Here is a 27361-nt window from a genome sequence, read left to right as displayed (position 1 = left end):
ACTATGTGCTGTTTAATGTGAATAAGATTGTGCTACTGTGTGGCGTAATTTGAGACCACAACCCTATTTTCAGCGCGTGCGCCACTGTCCCTGGAGCATCCTGAGGATGCTCCAGGGAGCTGTAAGGGAAGCAGTGTGACCGTCTGACGCGTCCTAAGGACGCTCCAGCCGGCCCTGGAGCATAGATTCTGGCTGCAGGGAGCCATTCTAGGCACCCTTCAAGCCACAAGAGGCTAGCAGAACAAATCTCCGAGGGCCAGTACAAATAATTCCGGGGGCCTTATACGGTCCCCGGGCCTGGTACTTTATCTCCGTTCACTTTATTACCGAAGCGGTTGTTGCTATATCCAAGTTGGAGAAAGGATCTCTGACATCACAACCACGTGACGGATACAGCAGGGCAAGACCGCTACCCGTGTTACTATCCAAGTGGGCAGGGAGGAATATAAACCTGTGGCGAGCAAAGCGTGCCCACCAAGGCTCAGAACCTTGCCCCTCATCCTTTTGTCTAGTGTCACCTGGTTGTGACGTCAGAGATCCTGTATAGACCTAACCATGAGGAAGCCTACCTACCTGGTTACCCCCAATGAGCCCCGCCCTCTCCCACGCCCCACCCTCTCCTTCCCATGCGCTTTACCGCACCTGCCTGTTCTGGCCCCTTCCCCGCTCACTCCGCTCTGCCCCGATCTCCTCTCTGGAGCTCCGCCCCGTTCTCCGCTCTGCCCCGATCTCCTCTCTGCCCCTCCCTCCTCTCTGGAGCTCCGCCCCGTTCTCCGCTCTGCCCCGATCTCCTCTCTGCCCCTCCCTCCTCTCTGGAGCTCCGCCCCGTTCTCCGCTCTGCCCCGATCTCCTCTCTGCCCCTCCCTCCTCTCTAGAACTCCGCCCAGTGTCTGGCAGCCGTGACGCAGAACGCAGACCGCTGCTGGGGGAAACGCCTCTGATGTCACTTCCTGGTTGCCAGCAGCTCTGATCACTGAGTGCCGGGCGGTCATCTGAGCAGGTAACAGCAGCGGCCGGGTGTCCCCCCTCCAGGTAACGGCTCCGTACAGGGTGCTCTGTGCCTGTACTGTGTGTGACCTGCTGTAACCATACACCTATATCATGTGCTATATATACACGGATCAGTCTGCCAGTGTCATGTGCTATATATACATACACATATATGTCCCTGTAGCTGTAATACACATATACCAGTGTCATGTGCTATATATACATACACATATATGTCCCTGCAGCTGTAATACACATACACCTATATCATGTGCTATATATACACACACATATATGTCCCTGCAGCTGTAATACACATACACCTATATCATGTGCTATATATACACGGATCAGTCTGCCAGTGTCATGTGCTATATATACATACACATATATGTCCCTGCAGCTGTGACACATATACCAGTGTCATGTGCTATATATACATACACATAAATGTCCCTGCAGCTGTAATACACATACACCTATATCATGTGCTATATATACATACACATATATGTCCCTGCAGCTGTAACACACATATACCAGTGTCATGTGCTATATATACATACACATGTATGTCCCTGCAGCTGTAATACATATACACCTATATCATGTGCTATATATACATACACATATATGTCCCTGTAGCTGTAATACACATATACCAGTGTCATGTGCTATATATACATACACATGTATGTCCCTGCAGCTGTAATACATATACACCTATATCATGTGCTATATATACACGGATCAATCTGCCAGTGTCATGTGCTATATATACATACACATAAATGTCCCTGCAGCTGTAATACACATACACCTATATCATGTGCTATATATACATACATGTCCCTGTAATACATATGTCGGTGTTATGTGCTATATATACATACATGTCCCTGTAATACATATGTCGGTGTTATGTGCTATATATACATACATGTCCCTGTAATACATATGTCGGTGTTATGTGCTATATATACACATATGTCCCTGTAATACATATGTCGGTGTTATGTGCTATATATACACATATGTCCCTGTAATACATATGTCGGTGTTATGTGCTATATATACATACATGTCCCTGTAATACATATGTCGGTGTTATGTGCTATATATACACATATGTCCCTGTAATACATATGTCGGTGTTATGTGCTATATATACACGTGTCCCTGTAATACACATGTCAGTGTTATGTGCTATATATACATACGTGTCCCTGTAATACGCATGTCCGTATTATTGTGAGTTCCCTGAATCATTGTAAAACGTTGGCTCTTATGGCTGTATGTGTGCGGCTTCCTCATCTGTCTGTCAGTCTTTGCTCTGTGATATAGACATCCGTGTGTAATACAGTGTATCTGTTATATTCCCCCATACTGTGTGTCCTGCTCCCTGTGCACCTGACCTGCTCGTGTAGTATTCTCTCTCATTTGTATGGCACTACATAGTGTCCCCAGCACCATACAGGGAACACACAGAGCAACAGTGACACTTTACATATCAGACGTACAGTCACGTAAGGTGACCTATTTTAGGAGTAATGCAGAGTATTAAACCAACATACTACATACATAAGACATGGCGGTGGGTAGAGCAACTAAGTATCTTGATTGGCAAGTGGAGGTGATTCCTAGGGTGGTGAAGGCAGTTCCCGCTCAATGGGGTTGATTAAATTCTGGTTGATGCATGTAATGTGCTGTTGAAATGCCAGCAATAGAGCACCATATAACCCCTATTTTGCATTGTGTGTTTTTATTTGCAGCCCTATCCCCTATGCTTGGATGTGTATTTCACAACAGCTGGGGGTGCCGCAAGATGAATACCCCTTGCTCGATATTGGGAGGTCCCTCTTGTCACGGGCCGCTCTGGAGGTCCTGGACTTAACCTGTCCAGACACTCTGGTGGGGTCCGTCTGGCGGGGTGTAGGCAGATTCCTGTGAGGCAGCGCTGGGTGCTGGATGTCTTTGGCATCTTGGAGCTGCTGCGGCTGAAAGTCTGTACTAGCGCTGGATGCCGCCATCTTGGATTTGGTCACATGTCATGAAAGAGCCAATCCAGTCTGAGTGCTTCACAATGGGCTCTGACAGCCAATTCAGCTCCTGCCTTGGGTACTTCAGGGCTTTCTCGGAGTTCTCAGGTTGCCAGTGCAACGTCTTACACAGCTAGTCTGTGTGCTAGTTCTCTGTGCTCCTTGTCTCATTTACCCCCAGTGTCCCAGTTGCAGCGCTCAGTTGGTGAATTTGTTTGCTGCCAGCTTCCAGTTCATAGTGCCACTGCCAGTGCTCTGCTCTTCTCAGTTCCGGTAATCTGCCGCTACCTACGCTACGTTACAGAGCCTCCTCCACCAGCATTCCCAGTCAGCACTGGTACCATGTTCCCATACCTCAGCGTCTCCAGAGCCACACTCTGCATAGATGGTGGGTTTAGTTCCCTTTTCCCTGTGATCCCCGTCCTCTGCATCATCCATCAAATGCAGAGACATTCATGAACAAGTAGCCCCTGTGTCTGTCCTTGTACCAATATCAGGAAACAGCTCACAAGGACTTACCTGCACCCAGTATGGGTCCATTTCCCACTTCGGATTTGACACCTCCCATACAGCCAAAACAGCTCTGACCCTTCTAGGCATGGACGTCACAAGACCTGTGAAGATGTCCTGTGGTATCTGGAACCAAGATGTTAGCAGCAGATGCTTGAAGTTCTGGAAGTTGTGATGTGGGGCCTTCATGGCTCAGGCTTGTTGCGCATTCCAAAGATGCTCGATTGGGTTTAGATCTGGGGAATTCAACACCATGAACTATTTGTCATGTTCCTCAATCCATTCCTGAACATTGTTTGCTGTGTGGTTGGTCACATTATCCTGCTGACAGAGGCCACTGTCATCAGGGAACAACGTTGCCATGAAGGGGTGTGCTTGATCTACAACAATGGATATGCAGGTGGTACGTGTCAAAGTAACATCCACATTGCCCAGAGAGTCACACTGCTTCCACCGGCTTGCCTTCTTTCCATAGTGCATCCTGGTACCATCTCTTCCCCCAGATAAACTACGCATCTCTTCCCCAGACGGTCCGTCCACATGGTGCTAAAGAAAACATGATTCATCAGACCAGGCCACCTTCTTCCATTGCTCCATGGCGTAGTTCTGATGCTCATATTGCAACTGTAGGTGCTTTCGGCAGTGGACAGAGGTCAGCATGGGCACTCTGTGGGATCGGACCAGACGGACTAGCCTTCCCTCCCCACACTCATCAATGAGCCTTGGGCACCCATGACCCAGTTGCCGGTTCGCAGGTTGTCCTTCCTTGGCCCATTTTTGGTAGGTACTAACCACTGCAAACCGGGAACACCCCACAAGACCTGCCACTTTGCAGATGCTCAGACCCAGTCGTCTAGCCATCAACGTTTAGCCCTTGTCAAAGTCGCTCAGACCCTTTTCACTTGCTGCCTAATATATGTGGCTAAGTGTATAGATATATTTATTTTTTTAATTACATTTATTCATCATTTGCTAAAAAAAAAAAAAAAAAAGTCTGACACTGTAAATAATCATATAGATGTTTTTTTTAAAAAGAATTGAAATAAAAAAATCTCCACCTGAGATGACCCTTGTATGCTGCCTTCTCAACCGCCCGGCCGTCACTCCGGCTGCTGGGAGGGAATGAGGTCACTGATGTGTTTGTGAGCAATTCCTTTCCTGTTAAATTCATGAAAGGAATTGCTCTGCAAAGAGTGCCCACTATGGCCCATATTCAATTTGGAGCGAAAAGCCGAGATCGTCGAAAAAGTTTCGTCGATGACGTCATTTCGCCATGCGGAAAAGTATCGCCGTTTTCAATTTCAAAGATTTTCCGCCTAGGCGGAAAGTCAATGCAATTAATAGGCGAAAAAGTTTCGCTTATGATAGTAGGCGGAAAAAAGTGCAGAATTGGGGTTTTGGGGTGCAACATTGCGGGAACCCCTGTGCAGCCTTAAGACAGTCCCCCCAAGGGTAAACTGTGTCAAATAAAAAAAAAAAAGACTTTACAAGACCCCAAAAAAGTACTTTCATTTTGGGGGCGTAAAAAATGAAAGTTGGGGGACACTTAAAAACTAGCAAAATAAACTCCAGGGGGGTCGCCAAGTATGCCCCAGGTGTTTTTTTGATTGCAGGTGTTTGTGGCAGGTGGATTTTTCACGTTTTTTTAAACTTCACTTTAGCAACTTTTAAATATGCTATCCCCCATTTTCAGGTACCCAAAATTTGCTGGGGCTAGTTATTTTCACAAAAAAACCTTCTAAATGCTATTCTTCACCACTTATGTAAAGATGCAAAACAGCACCTATTGAGACCATTTAAAAACCCCAAATACCTTCAGCAGGGCAAATCGAACCCCCTTGTCAGTGCATGTTTTGGTATACAATCGGGAAAACGGCTGCCTTAATACCGGCAGCCGGCTTCCTAGCTGTCATATCCCGGCGAGGGTGAAATGCCAGACGCCTGACATTTCCCTGGCGCCCGGCATCCCTTCGATCCGGCGCGGGGCAGGAGGGTTAGGTTTAGAGCTTCCGGGGGGGACTTAGGGTTAGGCACCCCCCCCCCCCCCGGAGGGTTAGGGTTAGGCTAGGGGGAGGGAGGGTTAGGCAACCCTGGGGGGGAACTTAGGGTTAGGCAGCGGGGAAGGGGGGAAGGTTAGGGTTAGGCACCCCTAAGGAGGGTTAGGTTATACTTACCTTAGCGACGATCGGGATTTCCAGCGCTGTCGGGCTTCCGCTGCCGGGCTCTGCTCATCTGTCGGCCAGGCGCTGCCGGGAATCGAACCACCGGCCATGCGGCCAGAGGTATTTCATACCGATTCCCATGTTTTGGGGGGTGTCAGACTGATTTCCCCAAATCTGATAGGACATTCCACCTGTTAAAGTTTCACCGGGACCCGTTTTCGTGTCCTTTCAAATTGAATACGGGGATACGTGGGGACGCGCACGATTCTTTTGCGCCTGCAAAACAGGCGATATAGGCGAAAAGTCCGGGAGGGGCAAAAGTATTGCGGGTGCGAGTGAAATTGAAAACGGGCCTATGTCTCCATAAGCAATGAATGCAATATATACAGGGCCGTAACTAGGGGTGTGCGAGCAGAGCCGTCGCTTAGGACTCAGTGCACTGAGGGCGGCACCGTTGCTGCCAGATGGCACAAGCATGTGGCTTGCAGTGTGCCTGGTACGGCGCCCTTAGCCTGTCATTAGGACCCTCTGGATAGTTCTCTACTTCCTACAGCTGTTGGCCCCGCTCCCTCGGCAGTAGCACAATAAATGTTTGGAAGGGGTGGGGGCAGATGGAGAAGGAGGGTAGTTGTCAGGAGGGCATGTTCTGGTCGCTGGGGTGCATTTGCTAATACTTAGTAACATGCCAGTCGCTGTGTTCCAACCTGGGTCAACATTACATAGCGGACACAGGATATTCTGAGTGCTTCTGTCTAATAAGTATTTCATGTTTCACTGTTACACCGAGAGAGAAACAGGAGGTACTGTACTGTATATATGAATAGTAATAATACACTGAATATAGAGAAACATTTGACCTGTGTTATACAATATGACTAAATATCTGTTTTCTGTCTTGAAGAAAAGAAAATGGCCAAGGTTTCCGACATGTACGATGTGACCTGGGAAGGTAAGTCACATTTACAATGTAATATACCCCAACTAGAACAAGACACTTGCTGTGTTAATACATATGATGTGATATATGGAACCTGCCGTATCCAGCAAATAGTTTCGTTTGTTTATATGATAAAAGGAAATAAAAAGGACAGATATAGAATAGCAATATAACCATTTACTGCATTCGTATCTGCTGGTGTATGGTGCCAATAGCAATCGCACTTTGTGACTAAAACACTTGCGCAGTTTGGGAAATAGAACATTAATAGTATAGTCTGAGAATAACTTTGTTACAGTTTAGTACCACACATACCATTACTGAGAATAATCAGCCACTGTATTAAACTGTGCCCCTCCGTCTTTGCCAGTAATGCATTAGGCATAATTTAAATAATTAAATTTTAGTTAAAAGTTTAAACTAATTAAAACTGCAGGGGTAGGCCACGAGCAGGATTCCAACTGCTATGGAACTACACATCCCAGCAAGTCCTGCCACAGTTTTGGTGTTAGGGTATGCTGGAACCGTGGCAGGGCATGGTGGGATGTCTAGCTCCACATCAGCTAGAATGGCGGACGTTGGCTACTCCTGGTGTCGTCAGAAGTTCCTACAACACCGTGCTGATGTCGTCGTCCAAAGCTAGTAGCTTAATGATGTCACAGGATGTTTATCAGGATCGCACTGAGTATGGTCCTGCCAGTACATGGGCTATTCACATTCTCATAGGTACGCACAAACATTTATAACCGATTAGTAGATGGCTAACTGCTCGCAATTGGTGCTGGATCACTTGAATTTTAATGGGTGCCTCGTGTAGACCAGGGAACCATGCAAAGAAGTAATGGTATCATGTGGCATGCCTATGTTCTGTGTGCGATTGCAAAATGCTACGTTACATTTAAATAGCTGCCGACACTGTAACGTATCATGTGGCATGTCTATGCTCTGTGTGCGACTGCAGAATGCTACGTTAATTTTTATAGCCGCCGACACTGTTACATATCATGTGGCATGCCTCTGTTCTGTGTGCGACTGCAAAATGCTACTTTACATTGTAATAGCTGCTGACACTGTAACGTATCATGTGGCATGCCTGTATTCTGTGTGCAACTGCAAAATGCTATGTTACATTGTAATAGCCGCTGACACTAACATATCATGTGGCATGCCTACGTTCTGTGTGCGACTGCAAAATGCTACGTTACATTGTAATAGCTGCTGACACTGTAACGTATCATGTGGCATGCCTATATTCTGTGTGCGGCTGCAAAATTATACGTTATATTGTAATAGCCGCTGACACTGTAACATATGTGGCATGCCTATATTCTGTGTGCGACTGCAAAATGCTACGTTACATTGTAATAGCTGCTGACACTGTAACGTATCATGTGGCATGCCTATATTCTGTGTGCGACTGCAAAATGCTACGTTACATTGTAATAGCCGCTGACACTGTAACGTATCATGTGGCATGCCTACGTTCTGTGTGCGACTGCCAAATGCTATGCTACATTGTAATAACCGCTGACACTGTAACGTGGCATGCAGATGCTCCCGCATGAAGAAGGAGGTGAACCAGGTGGGACTGAGTTACAGACCCTAATTTGCAGGAGGGGGAGGGATGGTCAGCTGTGTCATTTGCTACTGTAAGTAGAGAAGTACAAGTAGAAATAAGTGGTATTTGGTCTTGGCCATGATGAGATCATAGGTGACTTGGTTAGGGCCGATTTGATGGATTATAGAGAACCTTAGCTGTATTGGAGTGGGTGGGGAGGAAGGAATTGAGGCGGTTGTGCACCACCCACTCAGGGAGCTTGGCAGTGTAGGCGAGCGGTGTATTTGAGTGGTAATTAGAGGAGTTGAGGAAGGGTTTCTTAACAATGAGGGAGACCAGGACATAGACTTGGGGAGACCCAGGGTATAAGTGTATAAAGATTCTAGTATTAGAATTTTTACAGACTAGCAGCATCACAGGAGCGCATGAAGTGCGACTATCACCTGTAGGTTTCTATACATCTACATTCATCTCGTTATTGGGACCATTGTTCACAAGCATATGGCCAGTCTATTCACTAGGAGCTGGCGTCAACTCTGAGGCAAAAGATATTTATTGGATGAATATTGGTTCAGCACATAGTGGCGATATTCACCACTGCTGCGTGCTAGATCTACCTTATGGAACGGGCCTGCTTTTCCTGTGTAGGCCAGAGATCGCCAGCTAAATTCTTAGCAGGTGCGGTCGGTTAGGCATTGTTACCTTCTAGGTTCTTTTAACTTGCTTTTGTAGTTACATGTTTACATAATGGTAAGCAGTATATCGCCTAATTCCCAGCCTGCGCTGCCAGCTCCAGAACCGAGAACTGTAGCATATGAGAGGCTGGGCTTTGCCTAATCCCCTGCCTTATACTGGTTATACTATTGCGGCAAAGCATACGCAGTATAGACGTACCTGCCAACAGTCCGTCATTTCGGCAACATAAAGCAGCATAGCCAACTGGGAAAGGGGTGTGAATTGGAGCAGTGGATCATGGTATGTGCATAGCAGGGTGTGGCTAAGGTGGACCAGATATTACATTAAGCACAGCTTTGCACAATTATTTTTTAAACATAGAGGATGTTATTCAGAGTTGGATGCCTTTTGCAAACATAAAATGCACCTGGATAAAAAAAATATATATTTTTTCAATCTTGCTACCTATAAAGTCCATGTTTTAGAGGTCTGCCTATTCGTTCAGGCTAATCTCTTGAACCACTGGACGGATTTTGATGGGGGTTTAATTTTACTATACCGCATTGGTCAAGGAAGGTTTATGTGTATGAACCATTCATCTGTGACAAAAGGGAGCCGAGCAGTGATGATTTTAGTGAAGCAAAGTCACCAAGTTACTGTATAAGAGCTGGCCAGGGTGCTGAAACAGCAAGAGACAGTGAGAGCCAATCAGAAATATCAATGTGCCCTGTTGCTTAGCAGCAGCCTAGAGAGGGGAGGGAATTGGGGAATGAACAGGGACACGTCTGCGGTAGACAGAGAATGCCTCCAACAAACCCGTGAAGATGCCCTGCTGCAGACACAGTAGCCAGAGGAGGCATAGCTATCAGGAATGAGATGTTATGAGATGCAGGGGATGGGGTGACATGGCTCATGTTATGAGATGCAGGGGACTGGTGACATGGAGTAGGTTGTTATGAGATGCAGGGGGCTGTAGTGAGATGCATGGCGCTGTGGTGACATGGTGTAGATGAGATGCAGGGGGATGTGGTGACATGGTGTAGGTGAGATGCAGGGGGCTGTGGTGACATGGTGTAGGTTGTTATGAGATGCAGGGGACTGTGGTGACATGGTGTAGGTTGTTATGAGATGCAGGGGGCTGTGGTGACATGGTGTAGGTTGCTATGAGATGCAGGGAGCTGTGGTGACATGGTGTAGGTTGTTATGAGATGTAGGGGCCGTGGTGACATGACGTAGGCTTGTTATGAGATGTAGGGGCCGTGGTTACATGACGTAGGCTTGTTATGAGATGCAGGGGACTGTGGTGACATGGTGTAGGTTATTATGAGATGCAGGGGGTGTGGTGACATGGTGTAGGTTATGAGATGCAGGGGACTGTGGTGACATGGTGTAGGTTGTTATGAGATGCAGGGGACTGTGGTGACATGGTGTAGGTTGTTATGAGATGCAGGGGCTGTGGTGACATGGTGTAGGTTGCTATGAGATGCAGGGGGCTGTGGTGACATGGTGTAGGTGGTTATGAGATGCAGGGGCCGTGGTGACATGACGTAGGCTTGTTATGAAATGCAGGGGGGTGTGGTGACATGGTGTAGGTTGTTATGAGATGCAGGGGCTATGGTGACATGGTGTAGGTTGTTATGAGATGCGGGGGGTGTGTGGTGACATGGTGTAGGTTGTTATGAGATGCAGGGGGCTGTGGTGACATGGTGTAGATGAGATGCAGGGGGCTGTGGTGACATGGTGTAGATGAGATGCAGGGGGCTGTGGTGACATGGTGTAGGTGGTTATGAGATGCAGGGGGCTGAGGTGACATGGTGTAGGTTGTTATGAAGTACAGAGGACTGTGGTGACATGGTGTATGTTGCTATGAGATGCAGGGGGCTGTGGTGACATGGCGTAGGTTGTTATGAGATGTAGGGGCCGTGGTGACATGACGTAGGCTTGTTATGAGATGCAGGGGACTGTGGTGACATGGTGTAGGTTATTATGAGATGCAGGGGCTGTGGTGACATGGTGTAGGTTGCTATGAGATGCAGGGGGGTGTGGTGACATGGTGTAGGTTATGAGATGCAGGGGACTGTGGTGACATGGTGTAGGTTGTTATGAGATGCAGGGGACTGTGGTGACATGGTGTAGGTTGTTATGAGATGTAGGGGACTGGTGACATGGTGTAGGTGAGATGCAGGGGACTGTGGTGACATGGCGTAGGTTGCTATGAGATGCAGGGGGCTGTGGTGACATGGTGTAGGTGAGATGCAGGGGGCTGTGGTGACATGGTGTAGGTTGCTATGAGATGCAGGGGACTGTGGTGACATGGTGTATGTTGCTATGAGATGCAGGGGGCTGTGGTGACATGGCGTAGGTTGTTATGAGATGGAGGGGGATGTGGTGACATGGTGTAGGTTGCTATGAGATGCAGGGGGCTGTGGTGACATGGTGTAGGTGAGATGCAGGGGACTGTGGTGACATGGTGTAGGTGAGATGCAGGGGACTGTGGTGACATGGTGTAGGTTGTTATGAGATGCAGGGGGCTGTGGTGACATGGTATAGGTTGTTATGAGATGCAGGGGGATATGATGACATGGCGTAGGTTATGAGATGCAGGGGACTGTGGTGACATGGTGTAGGTTGTTATGAGATGCAGGGGACTGTGGTGACACGGTGTAGGTTGTTATGAGATGCAGGGAGATGTGGTGACATGGTGTAGGATGTTATGAGATGAATGGGGCTGTGGTGATATGGTGTAGGTTGTTATGAGATGCAGTGAACTGTGGTGACATGGCGTAGGTTATGAGATGCAGGGGACTGTGGTAACATGGTGTATGTTGCATGTTGCTATGAGATGCAGGGGACTGGTGACATGGTGTAAGTTGTTATGAGATGCAGGGGGCTGTGGTGACATGGTGTAGGATGTTATGAGATGCAGGGGGATGTTGTGACATGGTGTAGGTTGTTAAAAGATGCAGGGGGCTGTGGTGACATGGTGTAGGTTGCTATGAGATGCAGGGGGCTGTGGTGACATGGTGTAGGTGAGATGCAGGGGATTGTGGTGACATGGTGTAGGTTGTTATGAGATGCAGGGGGATGTGGTGACATGGTGTAGGTTGCTATGAGATGCAGGGGGCTGTGGTGACATGGTGTAGGTGAGATGCAGGGGGCTGTGGTGACATGGTGTAGGTTGTTATGAGATGCAGGGGGCTGTGGTGACATGGTGTAGATGAGATGCAGGGGGCTGTGGTGACATGGTGTAGATGAGATGCAGGGGGCTGTGGTGACATGGTGTAGATGAGATGCAGGGGGCTGTGGTGACATGGTGTAGGTTGCTATCAGATGCAGGTGGCTGTAGTGACATGGTGTAGGTGGTTATGAGATGCAGGGGGCTGTGGTGACATGGCGTAGGTTGTTATGAGATGCAGGGTGCTATGGTAACATGGCGTAGGTTGTTATGAGATGCAGGGAGATGTGGTGACATGGTGTAGGTTGTAATGAGATGCAGGGAGATGTGGTGACATGGTGTAGGATGTTATGAGATGCAGGGGGCTGTGGTGACATGGTGTAGGTTGCTATGAGATGCAGGGGGCTGTGGTGACATGGTGTAGATGAGATGCAGGGGACTGTGGTGACATGACGTAGGCTTGTTATTAGATGCTTGGGACTGTGGTGACATGGCGTAGGTTGTTATGAGATGCAGGGGACTGGTGACATGGTGTAGGTTGTTATGAAATGCAGGGGACTGGGGTGACATGGTGTAGGATGTTATGAGATGCAGGGGGCTGTGGTGACATGGTGTAGGTTGCTATGAGATGCAGAGGACTGTGGTGACATGGTGTATGTTGCTATGAGATGCATGGGGCTGTGGTGACATGGCGTAGGTTGTTATGAGATGCAGGGGGCTGTGGTGACATGGTATAGGATGTTATGAGATGCAGGGGGATGTGGTGACATGGTGTAGGTTGTTATGAGATGCAAGGGGCTGTGGTGACATAGTGTAGGCTGCTATGAGATGCAGGGGGCTGTGGTGACATGGTGTAGGTGAGATGCTGGGGACTGGTGACATGGTGTAGGTTGTTATGAGAAGCAGGGGCTGTGGTGACATGGTGTAGATGAGATGCATGGGGCTGTGGTGACATGGTGTAGGTTATGAGATGCGGGGCACTGCGGTGACATGGTGTAGGTTATGAGATGCAGGGGGCTGTGGTCACATGATGTAGGTTGCTATGAGATGCAGGGGACTGTGGTGACATGGCCTAGGTTATGAGATGCAGGGGGCTGTGGTGACATGGTGTAGGTTGTTATGAGATGCAGGGAGATGTGGTAACATGGTGTAGGATGTTATGAGATGAATGGGGATGTGGTAACATGTTGTATGTTGCTATGAGATGCAGGGGACTGTGGTGACATGGCGTAGGTTGTTATGAGATGCAGGGGAATGTGGTGACTTGGTGTAGGTTGTTATAAGATGCAGGGGGCTGTGGTGACATGGTTTAGGTGAGATGCAGGGGACTGTGGTGACATGGTGTAGGTTGTTATGAGATGTAGGGGGCTGTGGTGACATGGTGTAGATGAGATGCAGGGGGCTGTAGTGACATGGTGTAGGTGGTTATGAGATGCAGGGGGCTATAGTAACATGGCGTAGGTTGTTATGAGATGCAGGGAGATGTGGTGACATGGTGTAGGTTGTTATGAGATGCAGGGAGATGTGGTGACATGGTGTAGGTTGCTATGAGATGCAGGGGGCTGTGGTGACATGGTGTAGATGAGATGCAGGGGACTGGTGACATGGTGTAGATGAGATGCAGGGGACTGGTGACATGGTGTAAGTTGTTATGAATTGCATGGGTCTGGGGTGACATGGTGTAGGATGTTATGAGATGCAGGGGGCTGTGGTGACATGGTGTAGGTTGCTATGAGATGCAGGGGGATGTGGTGACATGGTGTAGGTTATGAGATGCAGGGGGCTGTGGTGATATGGTATAGATTGTTATGAGATGTAGGGGACTGTGGTGACATGGTGTAGGATGTTATGAGATGCAGGGGGATGTGGTGACATGGTGTAGGTGGTTATGAAATGCAGGGGGCTGTGGTGACATGGTGTAGGTTGTTATGAGATGCAGGGGACTGTGGTGACATGGCGTAGGTGAGATGCAGGGGACTGTGGTGACATGGTGTAGGTTGTTATGAGATGCAGGGGACTGTGGTGACATGGTGTAGGTTGTTATGAGATGCAGGGGCTGTGGTGACATGGTGTAGGTTGTTATGAGATGCAGGGGACTGTGGTGACATGGTGTTGGTTGTTATGAGATGCAGGGGGCTGTGGTGACATGGTGTAGGTTGTTATGAAGTACAGAGGACTGTGGTGACATGGTGTATGTTGCTATGAGATGCAGGGGGCTGTGGTGACATGGCGTAGGTTGTTATGAGATGCAGGGGGCTGTGGTGACATGGTACAGGATGTTATGAGATGCAGGGGGATGTGGTGACATGGCGTAGGTTGTTATGAGATGCAGGGGGCTGTGGTGACATGGTGTAGGTGAGATGCAGGGGACTGTGGTGACATGGTGTAGGTTGTTATGAGATGCGGGGGGTGTGTGGTGACATGGTGTAGGTTGTTATGAGATGCAGGGGGCTGTGGTGACATGGTGTAGATGGGCTGTGGTGACATAGTGTAGGTTGTTATGAGATGCAGGGAGATGTGGTGACATGTTGTAGGTTGTTATGAGATGCAGGGGGCTGTGGTGACGTGTAGGTTGTTATGAGATGCAGGGGGCTGTGGTGACATGGTGTAGGTTGTTATGAGATGCAGGGGACTGGTGACATGGTATAGGTTGCTATGATATGTAGGGGGATGTGGTGACATGGCGTAGGTTATGAGATGCAGGGGACTTTGGTGACATGGCGTATGTTATGAGATGCAGGGGGCTGTGGTGACATGGTGTAGGTTGTTATGAGATGCAGGGGACTGTGGTGACATGGCGTAGGTTATGAGATGCAGGGGGCTGTGGTGACTTGATGTAGGTTGCTATGAGATGCAGGGGACTGTGGTGACATGGCCTAGGTTATGAGATGCAGGGGACTGTGGTGACATGGTGTAGGTTGTTATGAGATGCAGGGAGATGTGGTGACATGGTGTAGGATGTTATGAGATGCAGGGGGCTGGGGTGACATGGTGTAGGTTGTCATGAGATGCAGGGGGCCATGATAACATGGTGTAGGATGTTATGAGATACAGGGGACTGTGGTGACATGGCGTAGGTTGTTATGAGATGCAGGGGGCTGTGGTGACATGGTGTAGGATGTTATGAGATGCAGGGGGCTGTGGTGACATGGTGTAGGATGTTATGAGATGCAGGGAGCTGTGGTGACATGGTGTAGGATGTTATGAGATGCAGGGGGATGTGGTGACATGGTGTAGGTTGTTATGAGATGCAGGAGACACTGGTGACATTGCGTAGATTATTATGAGATGCAGGGTACTTTGGTGAAATGCAGGGGACTGACTTTGGTGAGATGAAATTGCTCTCGTATGAAGCTAGCGTGGGTCACTGATGTGCAATAATAAGAAGAGTACCTTGCGTTTATGTACAACCATGAATGAGGTCCAAGGTGTATAGTGGCTTCCATATAGCACATAGTAAAAAAAAATATTTAATCACTAAGTAAAATTAATTGCCAAAAATGTTTGTCTTGACATTGAGCTAACAGAACACTGCTGCCTTTGTATGCCTTCTGACATCTGTTCGGGTATTGTTGAATGGCTCGGCGTCAAGATGCATTCTGGTAACAGGTGATCTGTATTAAGCTGTCACTCTAAACATCGCAACCAATAAAGTTTTATTCGCGGTAGAAGATCCCTCAGCCTTTAATTGCCTCTGAGAAGAGCAGAGAAAAAGGATCCTTCTTTTTCCACAAACGAGGTGGAATATTCATGACCAGATAAAGCAAGCTCTGAGCCAGGTTAAATAGCTGTCATGAAGCTGCAGTGTCCAAAAGGAAGTCTGGGAGCACTAAATATTCTACATGGAACATCATCTCTCTCCCCCCAGTCTTTCCTTCTGAAAGAAAATACGGCCTCAGAAAAGCTTTTTAATACAGTCATAAGTACTGTCTGCAGTTAGCGATGATATCCTTGCCCTCGGGTACCGTGTTATAGTTACAGTTATAGTGCCTCATGCAGTTGTGTCAGTCTTCATGCGAGAACTAACAGCGTCACGATAACACCATAATCCACTCCCCACACCTTACCCCTTAAATACACTGTGGCTTCGGTTACGCCAGCCAGCCCCTCTCTCTTTCCTCCACAAAATGTGCATCTTATTCACATAAACAAAACATCAAGGAGCGACAAAACTGCTCCGCTAGATCGCACCGATCATTTTGTTGTGCAACGTTTGTACATCTGTGTGCGAATGAGTCTGATTCTGTACACAAAGTGCTATGACGAGGCGACCGCAGCTTTTTCTCATGCCAGGTTCCGTTGGGCTGAATCTGCGATTTTGTACATGTTTAAAACAAATTCCTGTGCGGTCAAAGTCACAGCCCAGTGTCTCTAGTACAATGTGAGTGGTGTTTCGCTGCTTATGCAATGCGATTAAGGCGCAAAATTTAAAGTTAACCCTGACAATAGGACTTCAGGACTTAAAGGAGACTGTGTTTTGCTGAAAGCCTCCGTTCTAGAAGGCTATATTAATATAGCTCTAAGTAAATCCAGTGTATACAATAGCAAGCACACAGCCAGAGAAGAGGCTTACCTGGTACTTGTGTTTCTTGGGAGCAGGTATCAGTTCCGTACTGCAGGCTGTATTAGTACCCGGCGAGGCATCAGGCCCAATGTGCTTCCAGGTCCTCCTGCTTTTCCCTTGACTCATCCTTATTACGAGACCTTATTCCTCGAATGTCGGTCATGCTCTGTCCTGCTGCATCAGAGCGTAGCCTTCTCAATTCTTAAAGAAGCCAGACAATCGCATCTCCTACCTCTGCCTTACTCAGCACAAAAAAAACAAGGATTCGGAGGAGTCGCAATCTATACTTTGCAGAGGGTGTCAACATTTTCCCGTCTACTCAACTGACCAGGGTTTCACCTGTATGTCAGAGCTGCCATGGAGTCTGAAGAAGACATTTTTATTTAGCTGACTCTTAAGATCTGTACAGATGAGCTGACATATTGGCGGGAGACAAACCGTCTTTGATCACATCAGTAGAGATCAATGGGCCTGATTCAGCAAGGGCTGCAATTGCAAGGCCGAGCGCTGGTTGTTTATGACACCCCTTGCTGCAAGTGCGATCCCAGCACTGCGGAGGTCGCAGGCTGAGATCGCCATCGTTGCTCGATGGTCGCGATGGTGGACGGCGCATGGCCTCGTGCCAGCTGAGTAAGCCTCAGCTTACTCAGACTGGCCGGCTTGCGAGCCCATGACTCTGCGTTGATCAACGCAGATACTGGGCTGGCCCACTCCTGAAAAACGGGGCGGATTGTGATTGGACACCAGAAGGGAACGAGGGGAGCTGCAGGGTGCAGAGGCTGGAGAGTAGGGGGGGAAAAAAGATGAGTTCTAATGGCCCATTTGAAGGCTGAAAGGCTCGGTGAAATTCAATTGAGTTGTTTTGTCCATAGAAGATGATGTTTGTCCATGAAAGATGATGTTTTGCCTCTTTTTGAGACCCTATTTTTGGAGGGAAAAATCCGAACTCTGCATGCAAACTCTAACCTATCCGAGCCTGCACATCCCTACTAAGTGGGTTGTCAAAGCCTGCTGATCATCAGAGGCTTTGGATGATAATTGTAAATCAGCAATAGAAATTAATACTAAATCGAGCTGGTTATTGATTTATACCTGTTGCCGTTATAAAATTGTCAGTCAAAGGTGCCCGATGATAGCTGGCTTTGGAAACACGCTCCTTAGTAAGTCTAACACCATGACCACAAATGTTCTTGTCTTCTGTACAGCCTGCAGATTTTTTTTCCAGCCCAGCACAGATGTGTTATAAGACAGACACGCATAAAGTAAAGTACACTGCCTCATATAAAGTGTCAGAAGAACATATTTTTCTCCAGCTTGCTCCTTAGAGAAATAAAAAGATTTTTAAATGGCTTTCATTCTAACGGAATTACCAGAATTGCTAATTCCACATTTGGGTGTCAAATGCTAGAAGCGGTCGAGAGCGACCTTATAGCGTAGCCTCTTCCTGCGGTCGTTTATACTGGTGTGGGGAACGCAGAGGACGCCAAGTTATTGGTAGGTTGGGCGCGTTGGCTGTCTGCTATTTTTCTGCGTGTTTGGCCTTCGCTAGATTCCTGATGTATTCATTGCTTGCTGATATTCGTACAGTTTCCAGGGGTCTTCATGCCAGGAAGCACTTGCTCTCTGCCGTCTGTCGGAAATACTACCCAAGGCTGGTTTTGGTCTGATATACAAAAAAACAACAAAAAAAAATTCATGTAAAAAAAAAAAAAAGTGACAGCTTTATGAGAGATCTGAGATTGCTCCTGGCAAGCGGAGTCCTTGTCGGGTTTGTTAGTCTGATGTTATATTGTACAGCGCACATGGAAAATCGCTTTCTCTCTACTCTGTAATATTTTAGTACGGATGGGTTGGCTTCTTGCTAATTTGTCCCTTTTCATTGTGCCGGGTTCTCTGCTCAGAGTTCGGTGTATTAATTCGGGTTTTTAGGTATGTTATTTCTCTGCACATGGTTCTGCTGAATTAACGTGTGAAATGGAATCTGTGATTTGCAGAAGGTGAATGTTCATGTTGAGCCTCGATTCATAGACTCACACGGGGCTCATTAAATAATACCAGCATGCCTGGTTCACACATGAGATTGCCTGTATTGTAAAAAAAAATTGGACCTGAAAAACATCTATTGGTCATTGTTTGCTATCGAACGTAAAAAACACCCTCAATCTTCAATGCGCTTTTTAACCGCCTCCATTTAGCAGAACCATGTGCGTGCCGAGAGTCCCCACCGGAACTTTAACACTTCTTGTTCTGTCTTTGTCAATGGGGACAAGGGATGTTTAAATGGTACGTAGCCAGTTTCTACCAGGGGATTGTGATAGAAACAAGTGTAGCTTTGTGTCACCAGGGGACAGTGTTATTTTTGTGTTCATTTAAACTGCTCTCAGATGTCAACACCAGAACAAACATTTCAACGACGATGATAACGCGGTCTCTTGAATCACGGTTGGCATCGGCTCCCCCATGGGTCTGATAGTTGGTGCATGGGGATGTTTAGTTACAAGAAAAATGTACACTGTGTATTTTAACAGCCCCAAGTAACCATACAACCCCACTATCGGCAAGAACAGGGTTTATGCCCGACAGTGAAGGAAAAATGTCTTCATTCTTCATGAATGGTCCAGAAAAGTAGGATTTGGCTAAATGAGCTGGGTTGCCGCAGTTAAAGTGAATGACCATCATATAGTAGCGTTATTTATAGCACAGATTGTTGATCTGCCATCGAAGAACCTATTAACGTTCAGAAATCTAGATAGGAATATAAATAATTGCTTCCACTGACGATCGGTCATATACACAGATTACAGTCACCAGGTTTCCTCCTACTGTACGGGAACTTTTTCAATTTTTTTAAAAAAGCGCTGAATTTTTTTTCTAATTCACTGTTTTGTGCATCAAAAACCACAGATAAAACCGATCTATATTAGGCTCCAAAATGATATAAAACAGATGTTTATCCCTATTGCAGCTCCCAATTAGTATCCTGGAAATGCTAGCTAACAATCAAAGAAACTCAATATAAGCACAAATAAAGCACTTAGGGAGCACTAATAAGAATCATTGCATATGCATTTAATATAGTATAATTAGACGTACATATAAACACATAACTCTATAATAGAAAAGCCATTTAATCAGGCTAGATAATTAAAACAAATATATAAAATATATATACAGTAGAATATCTTAGTTGCAAGGTAATCTCCACTTTAGCTACTATGCTCGGATACGATCAAGATAATCCTCTTTATATTGAAATATAGATGAATCCCAGGGTTTAGGAACGAATACCAGTATATGCGTCCAAGTACTGGTGTTGAGCTCTGGGTACTTAATAGTAAAGGAGTCTCTTTAGATCGGCTGATAGAGAAAAATTATTTTCCGATAATGGAACAATGTAGCATATACTGGTATTAGTGCCTAAACCCTGGGATTCATCTACACTTCAATATAAAGAGGATTATCTTGATCGTATCCGAGCATAGTAGCTAAAGTGGAGATTACCTTGAAACTAAGATATTCTATATATATTTTATGTGTTTGTTTTAATTATCTAGCCTGATTAAATGGCTTTTCTATTATAGTGTTATATGTTTATATGTACGTCTAATTATACTATATTAAATGAATATGCAATGATTCTTATTAGCGCTCCCTAAGTGCTTTATTTGTGCTTATATTGAGTTTCTTTGTATGTTTTGTGCATGTTGTTTCCGATTGTGGAAGAATATTATTTACAAAATCCCAGCCATACTAGATAATACATCTCATAGCTGTACTAATGTGTGTTTTCTTTAAACTTCATTTATTTTCATTCATTTGGACCTCATTCAATTTTGTCATCAAATAATAACACATGTAATAAAACTTCGTACAACTGTAATGTGTATCGTTTCTGACAATAGGCTTCCAGGCCAAACGAAAGCGGCCCCTGTATAATGTGTATTTTTGGCGTTCCCTTTTTTTGCAGAAATGCGTGACAAAATGAAAACTTGGCGGGAGGAAAACTACAGGAACAGCGAGCAAATCATTGAAGTCGGCGAAGAGTTGCTAAATGAGCACTCATCCAAACTCGGGGACGATAGTAAGTTCCATGGTCATCAGCGCAGCAAGACGCCTGCTGGGGTTATGAACACACCTGTTCTGCCGTAATATCCCACAGGGCTCCCCTATGCTTTCAACCGGTGTCATGAGAAGTTTATATGGAACAGTGGATGTGAGCAGCCCAGGGCTTTACATGCAGTAATAAAAACTGTGTTTCTCATTACGGTCTAAGGCTGCGTATAATTCCAAATGTTTAAAAAAAAAAAAAAAGAATGACGATTCCAATTTTATTTATTTGTTTTTATATTATTATTTTATGTTATCATTTTTTATTTATGAAGTTCGACAAGGTTTCCGCGGCACCGTGCAGCAATAAGCAGCACACTTTACACAAATACATAGGATAACTATGGTGCAACTAAGACTCTCCGCCACGGGTAGTGATGCGTACTACCAAAATTGCGCGATCTGCATATAAAGACGCTGGCAGTGTACCAGGGAGGCTACGTTAGTACTTTTGTCACACAGGTATAGAGTGTGTATAAAGTCGCAGATTAAGCGTAACGATACCTTGCGAGAGGCATGGCGCGGCAGCTCGTATTGGAGCTCTGTCTTTTGCCTTTTGTACCCAGATTTACGACTTAGTGGCACACCAGAAGTATATGTAATGCCAGCCCCAGTAGACCATGTAACCTTGCATTGTACTTTTGTCGCATTAGTGGGGCAACTAAGATGAAGATTTAAGGGATAAGACGGTCGGCATGCTAAGTCGCAAAGTCCATGGTGCGCCAGGTGTGGCTGTTTGGCACGGACTATATAGTCAGAATGGGTGAACGGGTTGGGGGGGAGTAAGGGTAAGGATAGAGCACCTCACTGAAGCTTGCAGAAGCAAGCAATGATTGGGTACACGGGTGGGGGGCTAGCAAAATACAACTCAATGAGCCAGAACCATCCAAGTCGCCGGTGGGTTATTATCGGGAGACAGGTGAACATAGGCGCACTAGTTACAAGGATAGTGCTGGCAGGAGAGACCAATAAAAGGAGTCCCTGCTCATGAGGACTTAGGGCCTGATTCAGAGCTGCTCGTAAGCGGCCGCTCGTTTGTACCGACCGATGTTCGCACAACTGCGCATGCGTACGGATTTTAATACGCATGCGCGAACCAGTCAGTGCGGCCGAAAATCGTGTGCTCGCTAAATAGCGAATGCCTGCTATTTTGAGTGACAGAATGAGGCGTTTGTGGGTGGTAACAGGGGAAGGTGCTTGAAAACGGGGAGTGGAGATCCGAACGCAGGCGTGCCAAAAGGTCAAAACGGGCGTTTTAAGGGTGTGCATAATTAACAAAGCAGCGTCATTGCCCACGTCACTTGGTTGTTTTATAGTTAGAACTGCTCGCATGATTGTTGTAGGAAAAACCAACCACAAGAATAGCGAGCAGTTCATACGCCGTCCGATGTACTCGATTAATCTAATAAATAGCGGACAAGGCGAGCTCAGGGAGGACAAAACCTCCCGTGGAGCAGAAGGGCAAAAGCCCCCTCGCCCCCTCGCGAGCGGCCAGGGGGCGTTTTTTTCAAAATTACGTTCGCATGTTTCGTTCGCTCGTTCAGACATAGAGGCGTGAACAGACCGCAAAGAGCGAACGGTTAATTTAAATAGCCAGCCCCTTTTTCTGGACAAGTGAGCGCAAATAGCGTCCGGCTCTGAAACAGGCCCCTAGAGTCCAGTGGCCGGATTAAGATATCTACGAGAACGGCAAGCGGAAGTAAGCACCGAGCAACAACCCGCGATGCCGCTGGAAGTCGTTTCGGCAGTAGCTTGCGGCTAATTGAATCTATTCCTTAGCGTTCTATAAACTCTGAGACCTAAAGAGCAGTATTTTCTGAAAATCTGCCCATTCACCCCCTTTTTTAATAAAACCCTTTATTTATCAAGCACTCACCCAAGGTGTCGCCCTGTTGGGGAGAGTATTAATGAGAGAGGACGCATGCCTTAAGGAGTCTTCCTTTCACCCACTCACGTTTCCTAGTGTGCAGCTCACGGCTGTAAATTAATACCATGTCAAACTATTTGGGATTGCAAGCACTAGACGTCAAGAGCATGATTTATTTCAGTTGTGATTTATTTTCTTTGCTCTTTGAATATTTTTTAAACCAACAAAGCCCAGAAATGTGTTTTTGTTACAATGTTCCCGCGTGTAGAACATGTGCGGCAGAATGTATACTGTATATATCGCTCGCAGAATCGCCGTGGATTCTCCTCGTATAGACATTTCATGAATATCCCATATACATAGTGGAAATTACGGCTCTCGCTGTGACCGAGGCCCTGGAGGAGCTTTTTGGTGAACTTAATTGTAGTTTGTTTGCTGTGAGAAACCTGCTAAAGATCTCCTTGGCAGAGAAACCAACTTTGTATTGGCCGGCAGCGCTGTCATCACTCAGTGGGCCATCTAAGCAGGCGCTTGCAGCCCTTGTTATGTATCCTGTTCTCTCTCGCCCGGGTACCCCTTGCATTCTGCTGATAATTAGGTCCCCTGTGGGCCGCGGACCTTCCAAGAAAAACATTCCAGGAAACGGTCACCTAACATATAGGAAATCCGACCCACTCTGGCACAGTTCTATTATTTGGTACCTTTAAACAATATTAAACAGAGTTCCAATAGCAAAAGCTCATTTATCTTTCAAAGCTGAGAACTTTGGCAGCGCAAGTGCTCTTCTTAATTCTCCAGCAATTGCGAAGGAAAACACGTTGCGGTGTGTTATGTAGCTGAGGACACGGCCTGCAAATCTTGATTTATAGGTTACAAGGCTTGTCGCCGAGCGCAATTCCTGGATCTTATGTTGTTCTGGTTACTGCAGTACAAATCTATTTTACACACACACTACTGGAATGAAAATAGGGATTATGGTATAAGATGCTGTGATGATCTATCCAAGACCAGAGGGTACATTTAAAAAAAAAAAAAAAAATTACCTTTATTATTCTATTGCGCTTATATTTCTAATGAACTTTTTCAGGTGAGACGTGTACTTCTGTCAGCCGGGCTTTTGACCTAGTACCGTTGTCTGATTTTATAACCGTGTAATGTTAATGTGATGGTGTAGAGATAAAAATGGTGATGATTATTCAATGCTATGTATAAAAACAGAACAGAAATTAGGACAGGGTCAGACGGGGTCTCGGAGCAGAAGTTACCGAATTGCTCTGGTTTGACAGTGTAATGCTGGTCATGCACTAATGCGATTTCAGACCGATTGCCGTATTTTCGACGCGTCGTACGATGAATCGTGTGGAAATTGTGTGGTTTTTAAGGTAGGATACTACGATTCGATGCGCGCTTCCGCAGCTCTTAAAACCTATCGTTTGATCAGATGCGCAGCCCATATTATCTATCGTGATCGTATGCCGATCGTGTCGTGTATTTGCATACGCGATGCATCGTGCTTCCGAGCGGCGTCGTTTGTTAAAAACAAAAAAAGACTGATGCACGCACAAGTGGTGGAGATCCGTGATGCATGCATCTGTCTGTAATATAATCAGCACAGGTGCAGGGATGGTTCAGTGAGCACCATCCGAGCATCTGTGAAAAAGATAAAAAAAAAAAAAAAACAAGGCGTGCCCCCCGCCCCCACACAAAGAGCAACCAGCCTCTGGCTTTTATTGAGCCATTGCTGTTTGTGCAACATACTGGGGACAAACGACGTAAGGGTCCCCCGTATGTAAACACAACTAGCACCGGGCTAGTCAGAACCAGCCCTAGTAGCCAAAATACGGGGGGCAAACGACGTAGGGGTCCCCCGTATTCTGCGCAACCAGCACTGGGCTCTGATTCCGTTCTGGAAATACAGGGGAAAAAATTGTCTAGGGTCCCCCTGTATTATCCAGAACCAGCACCAGAGTTTTTCTAGCTGGGGGGGGGGGGCGGTGGCTGATGCTACAGCCCGGGGAGCCCTTTCATCAGGTCCCCATGCTGAAGCATCAACCCTGACTGCTAGTCAGTCCAGGCCGTGAATCCCAATAAAGGAGTCCCCCCTCCAGGGCATCTCAGGCTGATAGCCCGGGGCTATCCTCGGCACCGCTGGGGCTGTGGGTGCCAGATTGATAGTGTATAAGTGTAGTGTAAAAAAAGAAGTGAAACGTTTCAGAACACTGTACTTGGGTTCTTTCGTAAAGTGTTCTGAAACGTTGACTTCAGTTGCGGGGTCTAGTGTATTTTCTTAAGAAGCCAGAGTGCCGACTGTTTAGGAGTTCCTATATTGGATTTTCCGTACTTCCACAGGGCTGGTAATCGAGGAGGGCAGCGGTGCATCTTCAGCAAGGAGCATATGAGTGCCGGCTATTTTCTGTTTTTATATACATATATAGCGCCTTGCAAAAGTATTCACCCCCCCCCTTTGCATTTTTCATGTTTTGTTACCTCACAACCTGGAATTAAAATTGATTCTTTGAAGGTGTGCATCATTTCATTCACAGAACATGCCTACAACTGTGAAGTTGTTTTTTTATTTTTATATTGTGAATCAAACAACATTTAGGACAACATAACAGAAAACTTCAGCGTGCATAACTATTCACCCCCCTAAAGTTAGTACTTTGTCGAGCCACCTTTTGCGGCAATTACAGCTGCAAGTCACTTTGGATAAGTCTCTATGAGCTTGCCACATCTTGCCCCTGGGATTTTTGCCCATTCCTCAAGGCAAAACTTCTCCAGTTCCTTCATGTTGGATGGTTTCCGCTTGTGAACAGCAATCTTCAAGTCTGACCACAGATTCTCAATTGGATTGAGATCTGGGCTTTGACTAGGCAATTCCAACACATTTAAGTGTTTCCTCTTAAACCACTTGAGTGTTGTTTTAACAGTATGCTTCGGGTCATTGTCCTGCTGGAAGGTGAACCTCCGTCCCAGTCTCAAATCACAAGCAGACTGAAACAGGTTTTGCTCAAAAATATCCCTGTATTTAGCACCATCCATCTTTCCCTCGACTCGAATCAGTTTCCCAGTCCCTGCTGCTGAAAAACATCCCCACAGCATGATGCTGCCACCACCATGTTTCACTGTGGGAATGTTGCTCTTGGGGTGATGGGATGTGTTGGGTTTGCACCAGACATACCGTTTTCCTTGGTGGCCGAAAAGTAAAATTTTAGTCTCATCTGACCAGAGCACCTTCCTCCATACATTTGGGGAGTCGCCCACATGCCATTTGGCAAACTCAAATCGTGTTTTCTTATTTTTATCACTAAGTAATGGCTTTTTACTGGCCACTCTTCCATAAAGCCCAGCTCTATGGAGTGTACGGCTTATTGTGGTCACATGCACAGATACACCAGTCTCTGCTGTGGAACACTGCAGCTCCTCCAGGGTTACGTTTGGTCTCTGTGCTGCCTCTCTGATTAATGCCCTCCTTGCCCGTTCTGTGAGTTTTGGTGGGCGGCCCTCTCTTGGCAGGTTTGTTGTGGTACCATGTTCTTTCCATTTGATGATGATGGATTTGATGATGAAAGGAGGATTATCAAAGATTTGGATATTTTTTTTATAACCCAACCCAGAATTGTACTTCTCAACAACTTTGTCCCTGACTTGTTTGGAGAGTTCCTTGGTCTTCATGGTGTGATGCCTCTTGCTTAGTAGTGTTGCAGCCTCTGGGGCCTTTCAGAAAAGGTGTGTTTATACTGACAGATCATGTGACACTTACATTTCACACAGCCAAAGGGGGTGAACACTTAGGTTAGCGTTGTGAATTCAACGTAAAAGTTCCTTCGTCAGGAACAGCATTACTGTTCCCGATGAAAGAGCTACTAAAACGTTGAATTCACAATGCTATGTGTGGTTATTTATTTAACTGGAGTGCCTCCATTCTTTGTTACATTACTCACGGCTCGGCTGTGTGTAGGAAGGGCACCCAAGCAGTACACTTATTGGAGACTATATGAGTGCCGGATAATGGATTTTTATATATATAATCTACCTATTTGCATGTGTTTTTGTAGAGCAATTTAAAACGTTGGCACAAGTGGGACAATAAGGTCTGACCTGTGCCTACCATCCGGAAAGCATCTCAAGTGCTGCGTGTGGGCAACATTTGGGGCGATCAGTCTATAGGACATGAGTTGAACTCCTTTCTCCAACCTAGCACTACTTCAGTCCTGTTTACATTTTTGGATGTGACTTTGGCTCTTTGAAGTGGACAGGTGGCGTACACCAGCGCACTTCCCCAGTCTGCAATAGAATGTCGATATAATGCTGTAACACCCGACAGATCCATTGCCTTTGGTTCCGCTAAAAGTATATGTCCAGTTTGGTCACCCAACTGGGTGTTGCACAAGTCTTGATGGGAATAGGGTCAGCCCTGATTCGGTTCAGCACGACCAGCTTCTCCGTCTCCATTGCTGTAGCCTGAGTGCGTTTCCTCACAAACTCACCTCTTGGAGATCACCCTAGTTGTGCGTCTTGTAGGTTGGAATTCCAACCCCCTCCCCACCTCCCTCCATCTCTATACCCCAAAACTAAAACAACATTGTTAAAAGTATGAGTCGGTCGGGAACCAATATTATGAATTACAAACCTTGCTCGCTACATCTGTTGTCGCAAATGAAGGAGCGTGTGAGGGCTTGTGCTGGTTGCTGTAGACGTAAAACCTGATCACTGATCTTTCATCTAACAAGGAATGAAAACACCGCTCGTCTTTTTGAAGGCAGCTTGGATCTGA

At 46.4% G+C, this 27361-nt stretch overlaps 1 protein-coding gene across 2 annotated transcripts in view; it reads left to right on the top strand.

The window, feature by feature from the left end:
- The first annotated feature begins 901 nt into the window (after positions 1-901).
- Positions 902-27361, top strand: part of EMC2 (ER membrane protein complex subunit 2) — a 71911-nt gene continuing 45451 nt past the window's right edge. Inside the window, exons 1-3 of one of the 2 annotated variants that reach the window (XM_088450792.1) lie at positions 902-1000; positions 6603-6650; positions 20578-20691. In XM_088450792.1, coding sequence (XP_088306918.1) covers positions 6611-6650; positions 20578-20691 — 154 coding nt within the window. In that variant the 5' untranslated portion in view covers positions 902-1000; positions 6603-6610. Of the gene's footprint in view, positions 1033-6602; positions 6651-20577; positions 20692-27361 lie in introns of both variants that reach the window. The other variant, XM_088450791.1, reaches the window with a different exon arrangement.

Source organism: Taudactylus pleione, unplaced genomic scaffold (genome assembly GCF_031769625.1).
Source record: "Taudactylus pleione unplaced genomic scaffold, aTauple2 ptg000524l, whole genome shotgun sequence".
Taxonomy (NCBI): Eukaryota; Metazoa; Chordata; class Amphibia; order Anura; family Myobatrachidae; genus Taudactylus; species Taudactylus pleione.
The sequence above is the reverse complement of the archived record's forward strand: the minus strand, read 5'-3'. Positions and strand labels throughout refer to the sequence as shown.